Raw genomic sequence first — 16,864 nt, forward strand, 5'->3', positions numbered from 1 at the left:
GGCTGAAAGCAAAACCATAGGAAAAAAATATATCAGGAACACAACTATAAAAAAGATAATAATATTAGAGACATTAAAACAAAGTACTAGAAATCAAATTTGACAGATAAACGTTAATCCCTCAGATATATAAAACCATTATAAATATACACAAAAACCTACCAGCAGAGCAAAAAAAAAAAAAAAAATACAAAGCAAAAATGAACAGAAATTAAAAGAGAAGTGGATGACTCAACAATAGTAAATGGGACTTAAATACTTCACTTTCTATAATGGTTAGAACAAGTAGGCAGATCATCAAGCATATACAGGACTTAACACTATAAACCAACTAGACCTAACGAACACCTATGGAACAAAACAGAATATACATTATTCTCAAGTGCACATCGACCATTCTCTAAGACAGACTATAAGGGAAGTATAAATAAAACAACCCCCAACATCTTAAAAAGGAGTGAAATGACACAAAATGTGTTCTCTACTCACAAAGGAGTCAAACAGAAATTTATGAAAATACACAAACACATAAAAATTAAACAACACACTCCTAAATAATTGGTGGATCCAGAATAAATAACCAGGGAAACTAGAAAACATTTTGAGATGAATGAAAATGAACACGTATCAAAACGTATGAATTTTAACTTTAATTTTAACTTTAATTTTAATTTTAAATCAGAGCTGAGATTCTTATATTAAAAAAGATCTCAAATCAATAACCTAACCTTCTGCCTTAAAACACTAGAAAAAAAATAATAAACTAAATCAGCAAGCAGAAGGGGGGAAAAAATAAAGATTAGAGGGGAAACCAATAAAATGGAAAACAGAAAAGCAACAAAGAATGAAACCGAAAGTTCTTTAAAAAGAAATAAATTGAAATAAAATGAAATAAATTGACAAAACCATCAACTAATCAAGAAAAAAAGAGAAGACTGCTAAAATCAGGAACAAAATAAGGTCATCTCTCCCACTCCTGTAGAAAAGAAAAAAAGAATTTTACAGATCACTATAAACAACCACATGTCAACAAACTATATAACTATGATAAAGTGGCCCAATTCTAGAAAGATGCAAGCTAATGAAAGAAACTGGAATTATGAATAAATTAACAAATGAAGAGATTGTGTTAGTAAATTTAAAACTACCAATGAACTCTACCAAACATAGAATACCAATCCTTCACAAACTCTTGGTAAGAAGAGAATAGAGAACTTCCAAAATCATTCTGAGGCTAACACTCTCATACCAAAGCCAGCCAAAGACATCACAAGCAACCTGTCAATAGCAACCTGTCTTATGAGTATAGATACAGTTGAACATAATGCAATCCCAGTGGAAGGGAAAAAGAGAAAAAAGGGGAAAAAAGGAAGAAAGGAAGAGAGGGAGGAAAGGAGGGAGGAAATCAGCAAACTTTGTCTACAAATACATAAAATGAATTATACTCTATGCCCAAGTTTATACCAGGGATGTAAGTTTGATTTAACATCTCAAAATCAAAAGAATAAAGGGTTTGGGAAAACCACATTATCATCTCAATAGATGCAGAAAAAGAATCTGACAAAAATTCAAACCCCCTTCATGATAATACTCAATAATTAGCCATAGTCAAGAACTCCTTCAACCTGATAAAGGGCATCTATGAAAAACTCACAATTAACATAGACCTAATGGTAAAAGACAGGATGTTTTCCCTTTAAGACCAGGAACAAGAAAAGCTGTCACCTCTTGCCAAAGACATTCAACATGGGATACAAGTTTCTAGTCAAGAGAAAGAAAGAAAAGGTATCCAAATTGGAAAGGTAAAATTCTATTTGTAGATAAGATCTTTTATACTAAAAGTCCTAAGGAATTGCTAAAACACTACTAAAACAATTTGAGTTCAGCAAAGTAGAAGGATAGAAGATAAACATACAAAACACATTTGTTTTTCTATATGCAGGCAATTAACCTGGAAATAAAATTATGAAAACAATTCTACTTATAACAGTATCAAAAAGAATAAAATAGGAATATTTTAAGAATAGAATTATAAAGCTTATACTCTGATAACTATCAAATGTTAAAAGAACATAAACATGAACTAATAAAAGTAAAGACATTATGTTCAGGGATTGAAATCCTAAATATTTTTTAAATGGCAATACCTACCAAACTGACCTACAAATTCAAACCAAGGCCTATCCCAATCCCTGCTGATTTCATTTTTGAAATTGACCAGCCCATCCTAAAATTCATATGTGGAAATTTAAGGGACCCTAAATTGTCAATGATCTTAAAAAACAATAAAGTTGGAAGATTCAAAGTTCCTGATTTCAAAACTTACAACAAAGCTATAAGACTAAACACAGTGCTGTTACTAATATAAGAACAGATAAATAAGTAAATCAAAGTGACAGCCCAGAAAAATACCCTCACATTTGTGGTCAATTGATTTGACAAGAGTGCCAAGAAAATTCAACGGGGGAAAAAATAGTCTTTTCAGTAAACTGCTGAAACAACTTAATATCCACATACAAAAAGTAATTTGAATCTCCTCTTGCTTCACATACAAGAATTAACTCAAAATGGAGCAAAAATAAGAAAAAAATAGGACCTGAAACTATAAAACGCTTAGAAGGAGACCGGTAAATCTTTGTGATCTTGGATTTAACAATGCTTCTTAAATATGACACCAACCACAGGCAATAAAAGAAAAAATAAACTGGACAACATCGAAATTAAAAATGTATGTGCTTCAAAGCATATAATCAAGAAAGTGAAAAGACAACTTACAAATTGGAAGAAATTTTGTGCAAATCATGTATCTGGTAAGGGACTTGAATCTAGAATATATAATGAACTCCAACAATTCCACAATAAAGAAACAATGCAATTAAAAATAAGCCTAGAATCTGATTAGACATTTCTCAAAAAAGAAAAGGTATATAAAGTCAATCAGCCTTGAAAAGATACTCAACATCCTTAACTCTCAGAGAAATGAAAAACAAAACTACAATGAGGGGCTAGGGTTGTAGCTCAGTGATAGAGCACTTGCCTAGCATATGTGAGGCACTGGGTTCCATTGTTAGCACCACAAAAATAAATAAATTTTAAAAAGGTACTGTGTCCATCTATAACTAAAAAAAAAAAGAAAAACCACAATGAGACACCACTTAATACCTACTAGAATGGCTATAACAAAAAGACAAAACAAGTGTTGTCAAAAACATGGAGAAATGGGTAAACTCATTCACTCCTGATAGGAATCAAAAGTTTGACGAGTCCACAAATGAGGAATGTTGAATTCCATGTGATCCAGCAATTCGACCCCTAGGAAATGAAAATATGACCACACAAAAACTTGTACACAATCATTTATATCAGCATACTCATAATAACCAAAACATGGAAATAACTCAAATGACCAACAATTGGATGGATTAAAAAAAAAGTGATATATGATATATCTACACAATGGAACATTATTTGGCAATAAAAAAAAAAGAACTGATACACTACCACATGACTTATCTTGAGAATCTTATATTAAGTGAAAAAAGCCTATAACAAAGGACCACACATATAATGTGATTTCATTTGTATGAAGTGTTCAGAATAGGCCAATTTATACAGATGGGAAATACATTAGTGATTGGTGAGCTATAGGGAATGGGAGGAGTGTTGGAGAAAAGAAGTGACTGTCAATGAATATTAAGGGGTTCCTCTTTTGGGGTGGGGGCAATGATGAAACATTCTAAAATCATGGCAATAGTTACACAATTCTGTGAATATACTGAAAATCATCGAGGTATACACTTTAAATGGGTGAAATGTATAGTATGTGAATTATATCTTAATACTACTATTATATTAAATAAGTGAAACCAAAATTACAGAACTAAAGAGAAATTCACAATTTTACTCAAATGCCTCCATATGTATACTTGATCTCTGTATTGTTCCAATTTTAGTATATGTGCTGCCAAAGCGAGCACTGTGCTTGATCTCTGAACATCATAGTACAATAATATCAAAAATCAATCTCATTGAAAATTATGTTTATACCTTATAAAAAGAAAACAATATATATTCATAATTTTAAAATTGGTCAAGGGAAACTTTCTCCTTTTCATTTATTCATAATATCTTAATTTCTGTTTAGAATATTTGTGAGTATTTAAACAGTATACATGAAAACAAAGGGAGGCCCTAGAGAGCACAACGGTTGAGTGCTTGCATGTGGGACGCCCTGAATTCAATGCTCAGCACTGCTTAAAAAAAAAAAAAAAAAAAAAAAAAGCAGAATTTATTTACGCATTTATTTCTTTCAGTATTTAATTGATAGCTCTTTAAATTATTAGACATGTTTTTGTGCACCCTTTCTCAGCTAGAATTCAAGGTACAATTTCCAAACTGCATAGCTGTTTTGTCATTTAGATTTGCACCAGCAAGTACAAACTATAGGCTATCTTTTAAATTTTGCATCAAAAGAAAATGTCAATCAGGCATGTAAACTTAAAATTTGAATTTCTAAACACTTTCCAGAATTTTATTACCTGATCAATTCCCCTTCCTTTGCACTGAAGAATGATAACTTCAAGAAGTTTGGCTGCATGACATTCTGCATCTTCTCCTGCATCTCCACAAAGTACCTATAGCAATTACAATTTACCTCAGTTGTGAGTGGTATTGCATGAAATTTATAAACTCAGGCACGGGAATCATAGCTTTCCAAGTTTACTTATCAACCCAAAGAAGAAAGGTCAAAATGAAGTCCATCTATTTTCTCTAGTATCTACTCTTAATTCTTCATAAGGCATAATAATTAATTTGACTGAATTAATAAAGTAAGCTATGTGCACTAATTATCCAAAGAAATGAAGATTTCCTTTTAAAGTAACAAAGCAATGAAAATAAAATAATTGTTCAAGCAAACTATTTTTCTCTTTTTTTTTCATAATTGTAATTCAATATTGTACACTTTTCAATTTTCCCACCTGGACTTGATAATTAGAAATATTTTCCATGGATGTTATAACCATTCATGTTATAGTAGGCCATAGTACAACAGTAGATAAATATAACAAAGTTACTGAACTGTTCCCCTATTGTCAATTCTGTATCTTTGCTATTATAATGATTCTATAATACATGTTCATACATAAAATTTGGAATATAATTCTTAGGATACCCAGAAGAGAGGTTCCTAGAGTAGAACATGCTTATATTAGAAATTAAGAAAGACAAAAAATAATGAGTCCAAACACAAAACATAAATGAACTTACTTAACCCAAAAAATAGAGAAAAACGAGAGATTTTTAAAATACAAAAAAATCACAAAGAGAAACCAAAAGCAGATTCACTGAAAAAAAGACTTAAGTAGACAACTCTTGCCAAATTTTTAAAAAAAGCAAAACCTAAACATATGAGAAATGTAAGACAAATACAAAAAAGAAATGAGAAATAAGAATACGGAGAACACAGGGCTGGGGATGTGGCTCAGTGGTAGAGTGCTGACCTAGCACATATGAAGCACTGCACCACATAAAAATAAATAAGGGCTGGGGATATAGCTCAGCTGTAGTGCTTGCCTCTCATGCACAAGGCCCTGAGTTCAACCCCTAGCACCATAAAAAAATTAAATAAATAAATAAAAGGTATTGTGTCCATCTACAATAAAATAAAATTTTAAAACAATACAGAGAACACTATATTTCCATATTTGAAAACTGTGACAAATTGAATAATTTCCTAGAAAAATACAATTTAAAAAAATTGAGGAAGATGACAGATGGAATAACCCTATTTAATTTCATTCCTTCCCACGAGGTCCCTAAAACAACTGTTAAGAGTTTTTAAAATTATATATTCAACAATGAGAAAAGGTGAAGATACAGCAATAAAAATTTTGGAAGCTGGAGAACAGTGAGCTGAATCATGAACAGGTGGACAGCAGAGCCAAGAGTCAGGCCTATTTACATAAGTTTAAACCTCTCCCTCCAGGACAGTATACAAAATCCAGCTTCTAAAATGGCTCTGGAACAAGTACATCTCTGCCACTCATTAGTTGTGCTTTTAAAAGCCACTTATCTTCTGTGTCTTACTCTTTACATCTATATAATGAGGATAATAATAGTATCTACATCTCAGAGGTTTGTATGATATGCAATGAAAAAAAAAAAATTACCTTTTCCCAAAATTGCATTCACGTGGGAATGTGTTTGCTTGATTGATTTGTTTTCTCAAAGGGAAAGAAACAAGATAACATCTTGTAATTTAAAAAATGGAGGCAAGGCAAGGCATGGTGGCACACACCTGTAATCCCAGCAACTCGGGAAGCTGAGGCAGAAGGATGGCAAGTTTGAGGTCAGCCTCAGCAACTTAGTGAGGCCTGGTCTCAAAAAAATTTTAAAAGGCAGAGGGTGTAGGTTGGGGGAAGAGTGCCACTGGGGTCAATTCCCAAACCACTAAAAAAGAAAGGGAGCTCTGGAGCTAGATTCCCTGGGGTTCAAATCTGCCTCCAACACATAGTAGCTATGTGACTTAAAAACAATTTACTAAACTTCAGTTACAGCAAAAGAAATTAAATTATGTTCTAGTTTTTTCATTTATAAAAATGTGTCACCTTCCTCCTAATGTTATAAAGATTAGATATGTATAAATATATATAAATATGTAAAATATGTATATGTAAGTCAATATGTATAAAGTGCTTAGAAAATACCAAGTATATTAAGAGAAGTAAATATAAATTGGTATTAAAACTGAGAACATGAAATATATTTTAACTACTTGGTAAGTATAAGGACATCAATATGAGTATCAGTTTTAGCGTATCTGCTTTAATACAGAGCAACTGAGTTATTATCAGAACATATAGAAGTACTGTTTTCTACCTGTTCTCTTTCTCACTTTCTATCTCCATAACTGGAAACTGAAGACTGTCGGTGATTTTGAATTAACCAGATGGGCTATCACAGTGCAAAACTGAGGTTTTTAAATATCACAATTTGATCCCTAGAGCTTAGATGTGAAGTTAACTGACTTCCCAAAATTTCCCAGATTTTTTATAAGTGAACCTAAAACAGATAGACTGATTATCAGTCCAGAGCTCTTCCCAGATCCTGGTACACATCTTCTTCCGGTGAGAACAATGGGCTATATACACTTGCAATTTTATTCCCTACTCCAGAGTCAAACTTTTTGGTTTCAGGCTATTTAAGCTTTCTAAAATCTGCCTCCTGGCTTTATGCAATACACTTTTAAATTTATGTATATGCCAATATTAACCTAAATGAGAAGGAAAACATTAGTCATCAAAGATTCCAAGATACAACCAACACAGGTCTAAATCTAACCTATGCTAAAGACAACACAGTAGACAATCATGTTTGTGCATAAAGATAAGAATAGCCATTATAGAGATTATAAATTACCTTACACTGAGAAAAATGCTTTTTTTCTAACTACTGTAATTGTTTTGATCTGGGTTTATAGCTCAGTGGGTTGTCCTATATTGTTTATGTTCAAATTACCTATACCTAGTGGTTTCCAATATATACATTCAATCAAAAGAAAAGATCAGTGCCATTCTGTCACCGACAGACAAACTGTGTGGCCAGTTTTTCTAGCACATTTCTTTGATCAAGTAATAAGTTTATATTTTTGAAAAAAAAAAAAAAAGGTAGAAAAGTACAGTTGACCCTCCACATCCATGAGCTCCCTATCCACAGATTGAACCAATTAACAAATCAAAAATACTTTTTTAAAAAACTATCTGCATGACTGATGTGATTCTACAATATGTACAATCAGAAAAATGAGAAATTATACTCCATTTATGTATATTTATCAGAATGTATAAATGCATTTTACTGTCATGCACAACCAATTAGAATAAAAAAATTTCAAATGCATCTGTATTGAACACATACAGACTCATCATATAATAATTATTTATACAGTATTTACATTGTATTAGGTATTATAAGTAGAGATGACTTCAAGTGTATAGGAAGTATGTGCACTGATCATATGCAAATACTATGCCCTATTATTCAATAGACTTGAGCATCCATGGATTTTGGCATCCATGGGGGTCATAAAATCAATTCCCCATTAATACTGAGGAACGACTATATTTATTTTAAAAATTATCAAGTAGATACTAAAGTGGTAAACATTTCAAGCACAATGCATATCATGAAACCTTCAAATTACAACAATTCCAAATTCATTTTGAAAATGCAAATTAACAGATACATGTTGATAAAGGATATAAAGAATAATGTATAAGAAACAAACTGAAATACTCAAGTATTAGGAAGAAACACTGACAATTGATTAGGACATGCTTACCTTTCTACACATTGTAAAAAGTACTTCTAAATGCTTTGGATTTGATAGTAAAGTATTTGTATCTATTGTCACATAATTATGCAGGAGAGGCATCATGTCTGGGAAAAAATTCAAAATCCCAATGAGATTTGAGCAACAGGAGTACAAATAAATTATTCCTAGTGAAACCACACTTCCATAGTGCCCAACATTACTCTTCCCTAGCAACCACAAAATGCTAGAAATGAAGGTGATACATCTGTCCTATTTGTAGACGAGGAAAATGTGAATCTGAAAGATTAAGAAGCTCACTATTTATTGTAGTGATAGTTGTGAATTTTTTTTTTCTCCATTGCACTAATCACCATTTGACATACTATAAATTTTCTTGATTGTTCACCTGAGTCCTTCCCTGTCCTCTCTCATTCCCCACCAGAATGCAAGCTTCCAAAGGTCCTCTGAAGTTCACTGCTGTATTACTGAGCTTAGAAGAGTTATGAAATATAGCTGATGTTTGGAAAATATTTATTGAATTAACATAAGGACATGTGCAGTTGCAAAATAACTTGAGACACAAGAAGAAACACAGCACATCTCTTTTGCTCATATATCTGATTAAAAACACTGCTGTAACAGCTCCACTCTTTACTTGATAGAAGACTAAGAACATTTTCTAACTAGTGCTAAAATCATATGTCATTTCAAGTGTCAAAAGAAGAAATATCTAGACTCAGAAAGCAAAAGTGCTATATGTTCAAAGCCCTACCTGTAAAGTATTCAAAGCAATCCTGCTGGAAAACTTCATATAAAATACCCAGAAGCTGCCACATTTGAGGGGAAATTGCATGGCAGGTTAAGCTATATGCCAGTGAAAGAATCTCTTCATAGAATTCTAGGAGGAAGAAAATCTCTAGTTAGAACACCCAGAAAGCAAAAATTAAACACAAAGACCGCACAGGGAAGGAATACACATTCCTCCTGTACCTAATGTGCTCACCAGCTTCCCTTTCCCAGCATCAGCACTTTCAGGCATCAAGACCTATCCTCAACTCGAGGCAAGGCAAACTTTGTTTTTACTAAACTTTCTTACAACACTGGAAAAAATATAAATTTTTCTATTTTATAACAAAATATAATTTACATTTATAAAATTATATTAGAATGCATATGAGGAACAGATTATCATGCCTCTCATGCAGAGGATTTTAAATTTATAAATTATGAACAATATTCTTTGAAAAGCTTAATTACATAGGAACTAAAATATCTGCCTATCTCACATTTATATTTTTTAAAGCAATTACTTGCTACCAGTATTTTTCAATCTATAAAACTTAGATTTGCACAGTAATCTTCAATTTACTTCAAAACAATTATACCCACTATAAAATATAAGAGTCCAAAAGAAATGTTCTCATATTCACACATATTTAATGCCATCACCCTCAGTCAAAAGTATAGTATATGTAAACATACAATCAGAAAAGACAAGCCTCAATTTAAAAGTTTCAAGTAACTCCTACCATGTCACTGAACAAAGAAGTCTAACTTGAAAGTTTTGTTTTTATCTCAGAAAGGGAACTAATACTTACCCTAGAAGCTTAATTTTTTTTTTTTTTTGTCTAACATTACTTAAAAGAGTATATTGAGAAGTTAGTAATACAGATATTTATCTTACTGAAAGCAAAATAAAGTAGAAATTCTAGATATTGGAAAATAATGTGATGTAAGACAATTACTTGAAAAACAACAAATTATGTGAATAAAGGATTTCTGAAGTATTAACATGGCATGAAATCAAACACAGACCAGAAGGGAAAACCTAGAAATAAGTGCATGAAATTTATACTCAGCTCATTTCCTATAAAAAGCATAAGAATGCACATAGGGAAAGAACAGTTTCTCAATAAATGGTGTTGATAAAATTATATATCCACATACTAAAAAATGAAATTAGATCCTCATCTTAAAACCATATATAGAAATCAACTCAAAATGGATTAAACATGGGCCTGGGGCTGAAGCTCAGTGGTAGAGCACTTGCCTCGCGTGCATCACACAATGGATTTGATTCTCATCACCACATATAAATAAAATAAAGGTTCACTGACAACTAAAAAAAATTTTTTTAATGGATTAAACACTTGAACATTAAAACATGAAATTATAAAACTACTAGAAGAAAACAGAGGGGAAAGTTTTATGTCACTGCTCTGGGGAGCAATTTTAATTATGACCCCACAAGTACAGAAAAAAGTTAAAAATAAGCAAACAGAATTACATCAAACTAAAAGTCTTCTGCATAGTAGAGGAAACAATGGAGCAAGGAGACAATCTACAGAATGCAAGAAAATATCTGCACACCCTACATCTGAAAAAAAACATATCTAAGAGTTACTATCCAAACTTCATTCAATAGCAAGAAAATAAATAATGCAACACTGGAATCAGGGAATGTGTCATGTTCCCATAGTTCAAGTTACTCAGGAGGCTGAAGCAAGAGAATTGCTTCAGTCCAAGCCTCAGGCCCCATCTCAAAAAATAAAAATAAAAATACAAGAGCAAATAGGTATTTTCAAAAGAAAACATGTGAATGGCCAAAAGATATATGAAAAAATGCTCAACATAACTAATCATCAGAGAAATGCAAATTAAAACAACAATGAGACATCAACTCACATCTGTTAGAATGGCTATTATCAAAAAGATAAATGTTGAAGAGGATGTAGATAAAAGAGAACGCTCAAACACTGTTGGTGGGAATGTAAACTCATGTAGCCACTGTGGAAAACAATGAAGAAGCTCCTCAGAAAAGGAAAACCAGAACTACCATATGATTCAGCAATCTCACTAATGGATGCATATCCAAAGGAACTAAAATCAGGATCTTGAAAAGATATCTGCACTATGTTAACTGTAGCACTATTCACAATAGTTAAGACATGGAAAAGCTAAGTGCCCACTGACAGATGAATGGATAATGAAAAAGTGGACATATTCAGGATGGAATACTATTCAGTCTTAAAAAAGAAGGAATTTCTATCATCTCTGACAACTTGAATGCGCCTAGAGGGCATTATGCTGAGGGAAATATGCCTGAATAGAACTTTTGGAAATTCTTTTCTATCATTATCATCATCATCATCATCATCATCATCTAAACTCTTTAGTTTACATTAGAGTTAATTCTTTACATTGCACATTACACATTTACATTGCATTTCAGCAAATGTATATAATGACATGGGTCCATCAATACTGTATCATACAGAAGAGTTTCAATGTCCTAAACATCCCATGCTCCCACATATTCAATCACCCTTCCCTCTCTCCCATTCCCAATCCTGGCAAGCATTGATCTTTTTACTGAAACACATACTTTTTAAAAATCATTTTTTATTTATTTTTTAATTAGTCAAATAAAAATTGTGCATATTTACAGTGTACAACAAAATGTTTTGAAATATGCATATTTTGTGGAATGGCTAAATCATCTAATTAAGATATCCATTACATCACATACTTATTTTTGTTGTAAAAACACAAAATCTACTCTCTTAGCAACTTCCAAGTATATAATACATTATTATTAACTATAGTCACCATTTGACCAACATCTCCATCTCAATGCACTACTGCCCCTGGTAACCACCATTCTCATGTCTCTTTTCATGAGTTCAACTTTTTTAGATTTCACATATGAGATCCCATGGTACTGGTTTGTTTCTGACTTTTTTCACTTCATATATTGTCCGTTAGGTTCATTAACACTGTTGCAAATGACTGAAGTTCCTTCTTTTTAAAGGCTGAGTAAATATTGTATGTGTATATATATGTGTGTATATTTTATTCAAAAAATACTCAAATACTTTTCATATATATTAGACATACATACTCCATTTTTTTACTAATGGGCAAACAATAAAAAGTTTGGAGACAGGGCTGGGGAGATAGCTCAGTCGGTAGAGGGCTTGCCTTGGAAGCACAAGCCCCTGGGTTCTATCCCCAGAACCGCAAAAAAAAAAAAGTTTGGAGACAACTACTCTTAAGCAGTAACATGCTTTTGTTACTCATATCTTTCTATATGAGTACTAAATAACTTGCATCTCTCTCATGTCCATGTCTTGGGACTGGCATCTTCAGAATGCTTAGATACTATGGAAAGTAGCCTCCTCTACAAAATACTCATCACCCCATAATATCTAGCATTATTAATTCTACTCACAAGTCAGGCACTTTTAACAGACAACAGAACAACAATTCACACTTCTGGTAAGAAATATGTCTATTTTTAAACATTTTTCGATCCCAGATTAAAATAATCTCACCTAAACCCCATTCCAGTTCATTTCTAAGAATGTAAACTACTACATTCTCCGTTCTTTATAGTTTCCAAAGCCAAAAATCCTCATTGGATATATTATTGGATATATATTACTCCTTTTCTAAGTTATCCATCTGTAAAAATTAAAAGGCTAAAAATGCACATTATGCTCATCAAATTTAAAAAATAAAGTCTCAATTTGTCTTCCTTTTTTTTGGGGGGGGCGGCGCAGGAGTGGTACTGGGATTGAACCCAGGGTCATGCACATAGTAGGTAAGTGCTCTGCTATTAAGTTATATCCTCAGTCTTCAACTTACCTTTTTTTTTTTTGGTACTGGGAATTGAAACCAGGGGCACTTAACCACTGAGCCACATCCCCAGACCTTTTTTATATTGTATTTAGAGACACAGTCTCACTGAGTTGCTTAGGGCCTCACTAAATTGCTGAGACTGGCTTTAAACTCGAAATTCTTGTACCTCAGACTCCTGAGCCACTGGGATTACAGGCGTGCACCACCATGCCTGGCCTTCAATTTACCTTTTTATTCAACTTCTCAACTTACCAATTACATGCTTCTGTAAAACCAGATCAATGATCCGTAGACAGATATTCTCTAACTGCTGTGTGATCTGAAAACAAATTTTAAATATTTACTTTAAAATTCATCATGATAACCATTAAGTTAATGTATAAATTAATATTATCCCAATAAAAATACCTACAGGACATTTCTGAGAGGGGAACTTGATAAATTAATTCTAATCTTTGTGTGAAAAATTAAACATGTAAAAATGCAAGGAAATTCCAAAAAGTAGACTAATTATGGGAATAAGAATAAATCCAATAATAAATTGTGAATTAGACTAGCTCCTTACCTCATGTTTTATACCAAAATAAATCCTCAATGGATAACAATTTCATATGTGAAGAATTAAAACATGAAAAAATACTAGAATAAAAAGAATTCTTGTATAATCCTGAAATGGTAAAGTGAATCAAAGTTCAGAAATATGAAAAAAACTCAACCATGTGATTGTAAAATTTAAAAATTTATGCATGGTGCCAAAAATGAAAAATAAAAAATTGAATGAAATACTACCTAAATGGTATCATAAATATCAAATTTCCCTTATATGAAATCAACAAATTAACAGAATAAAAGGCAAAGGTTATGAAAAATAAATATAAATAAGCCTTAAGCTTATAAAAAATGATGTTCATTCTAATACATAAGATTACAAAGTACAACATTAATACTGTTGACCTATCAGACTGCCAATGATCAAAAAGTATGGGTCTGGAAAGAAAGACATTGTGGTAAATTCATTTGTGGACTGTAAATGGATGCACACTATTTAGGACAGGTTTGCAATATCCTTCTAACTTATTCATACACATACCCTTTAACCCAGCAATTCCACCAAAGGAATTCATTCTTCAGCCTTTTTTTTTTTTTTTGTACTGGGGATTGAATGCAGGAGCACTCAAGCACTGAATCACATCTCAACCACTGAGCCACATCCCCAGCCCTATTGTTCTTTTGCATCTTTTTTTGTCTTGTATAATTTTAATGAATCAATAACAATATAAAAAGACTTTCTGGATCCCTTATTTTGGGAATACTATTGAAAATGTCATGATCATATTTACAAAGATGATAACTGCAATGCCCAATAATAATAGGGTAATTAAACATGGGTTGATTAAAGAAATTATGGTATAGTAACTCCATGAAATACTAAAAAACTGCACAATAATAAACAGAGAAGGAGATAGAAAGATGGAGGGGGAAAAATTTTAGGTAGGAAGAAATGAAGAAATTCACATATTAAGAAATTTGTTTAGAAAGAAAAGAACAAAAGAGAAAGGAAGGAAGAAAGGAGGAGGGAAGATACTGGAATGATCTGTGTATCTCATGAACTGCTCTGAAATTGTAAAGTATGGTACTTCACATGAGAAACAGTGCACAACAATAGAAATGAAAAGATGTACCCCCCCCCATTTGTGTCCAATGAATCAAAATGCAGTCTGTAAAAATACAATAATTTTTTTTTAAACGTACATGGTCATGGAACCCATATCTAAATGTTTATAATCAGGTATTCTTGGGCAGTGTAGGATGACCATACAAGTTCTCTAAGATAATTCTGATCTTCAGTCATACTGCACCAAATGTCTTTTTCCCAGTGTTTACTGAGCATGTTTATTTTGTGGGTGCAGAGCAGTGTTTTGTTTTTATTTTGTGTCTCCATGCTCAGACTCAAATGATCCTTTTTCCTGGTTCCATCTGATGAGTCAGTTTTATCTCACACTGGGCCTCTCTCTGCAGAATCCCTGCTACATGATTTCACATCTGTGCTCTATAATATAAACTAAATTTTGTTTTTAAAATAGAGACAGGGCTCCCCTGAGTTGTCTTAGCACCTTGCTTTCCTAATGCTGGCTTTGAATTCTTCATCCTTCTGAGCCACCATGATTTCTCACCAAAATGTCCATTTAAACAAGGGACTTTTAAATTATTTCTATTAACTAGTGACTTATTATATAAATTTGAGAGGTTTCAAGATGGCGGCCTAGAGGGTGGCTGCATTTCATGTTGCTCCAGGACTCAGGATTCAAAAGAGGAGATATTGAGACACTTGGGACCAACTCAAAGCAGCCGGGTGACTCTCTCCCGTTGGGGAGGCGGTAGTCCCGGAACGCAGGGAACTTTGTGAAGTAGAGCTGCCGGCGAGACGCCCCTCCCCCTGCCGGAGCAGTGAACTCGGACAACTGGGAGCGTTGTAAAGGAGGCCGCTCAGGACAGCGTTGGGACTCGGAGCAACCACTGGGGCTCCAGAGGCTGCCCAGGGGAGGAGCGGCGAGGAGAGCTGTGTGAACTCAGAACACCGGGGCCTGCCCTGATGAAGAGGAGGAGGAGCGCGGCAGCTTGGATTCAGAGTGACTACACCAGAGCTACAGGCAGTTGCCAGAGGAGAAACTGCGTGGCGAGCTGTTTGGACTTAGAGCGACCGCTTCTGAACACCGGGGCCTGCACTGAGGACGAGAAGGAGGAGGAGCTGGGCCGCCTGGATTCGGAGTGACTGCACCAGAGCTACAGGCAGTTGCCAGAGGAGGGGTTGCGTGGCGAGCTGTTTGGACTCAGACCACTTCTGAACACCAGGGCCTGCCCGGAGGACTAGAGGAAGGAGGAGTGCGGCGGGTCGTTTGGACCCGCAGTGACTGCATTAGAGCTCCAGGCAGCTGCTCAGAGGAGACGGCGATTGGTGAGTTGTTTGGACTTAAAGTGACAGCTCCTGAACACAGGGGGGCTGCCTGGAGGACAAGCGGGGTGGGTCTCTTGGTCTCGAGTGGCCACACCAGAGCTCCAGGCGGTTGCCCAGAGGATGCGTGCAGCGGGTCACGTGGATTCAGAGCGACCACTCCTGAACACCCGGGGGGTTATCTGGAGGAGGAGGAGGAACGGGGAAGGTCACTTCAACTCGGAGTGATTGATTGCCCAGGGCTACGGGTGGTTGGTGGGAGGAGGAGGCACGCAGTGAGTTGCTTGGACTCCTAGTGACCGCACAAGAATACTGGGCGGCTGTCTGGAGGAAGAGGTGTGTGGCGGGTCTCTGGGACTCAGAGCGATTGTACAGGGCTCCAGGTGGCTGCTCAGAGGAGGGGCCGCATAGCCAGGCAATTAGGTGCAGAGCAGGGTCCCAGGATCTAAGAGGCTTCTTGGTGGAAGAGTCGCATAGAGACAGACTTAGGGCGCAGCGAAGGTTCCAGGCATGCGGGCAGATTCTCTGAGGAGGGGCAGCCTAAGGAGATTCATCTGCGAAGGGTGAGGCTCCCAGGCCCAGGAGGTAGGGCCGGGCCCCTGGGAACTTTGCAGAGGAAGGCAGGCCAGCCCAGGGGGTAGCTGTAAATTGAGGGGACCCTCTAGGAGGGAACTGACCAGCGAGGCCTCCCCACCGGGTGAGTCTTCCCTGCCAGGTGAGGTTTCCCCAAAAGGACGGTAAAACCAGAAACTCAGGCCCAAACAGGCCTAGCCTCAGCCCGCAGCCTAGTTCCCCTTTGGATGACCATTGGTCAACAAGTGGAGGCACCTCTGCCCACTAGCAGGGAATATACCCCACCTGAAGGCCACCACTCCTAGAGAGGCAGCTTCCTTGTGGAGCACCGCATTATCAACTTCCTCCAAGACTTCAGCCTACTGAAGGCTAAGGGGGGATAT

At 35.0% G+C, this 16,864-nt stretch overlaps 1 protein-coding gene across 3 annotated transcripts in view; it reads right to left on the reverse strand.

Annotated features, from left to right (window-relative positions):
• Positions 1-16,864, reverse strand: part of IPO8 (importin 8) — an 81,620-nt gene that overhangs the window by 22,417 nt on the left and 42,339 nt on the right. For all 3 annotated transcript variants that reach the window (XR_013763749.1, XM_079139304.1, XM_079139303.1), the window contains 4 exons: positions 13,208-13,274; positions 9,087-9,212; positions 8,342-8,439; positions 4,539-4,634 (listed from right to left, as the gene is read on the reverse strand). Coding sequence is in view for 2 of the 3 variants with exons in the window: in XM_079139304.1 (XP_078995430.1) it covers positions 4,539-4,634; positions 8,342-8,439; positions 9,087-9,212; positions 13,208-13,274 (387 nt within the window). In the remaining variant the exon portion in view is untranslated. The remainder of the gene's footprint in view (positions 1-4,538; positions 4,635-8,341; positions 8,440-9,086; positions 9,213-13,207; positions 13,275-16,864) is intronic.

This window comes from Sciurus vulgaris (assembly GCF_902686455.1).
Source record: "Sciurus vulgaris genome assembly, chromosome: 5".
NCBI classification, from domain to species: Eukaryota; Metazoa; Chordata; class Mammalia; order Rodentia; family Sciuridae; genus Sciurus; species Sciurus vulgaris.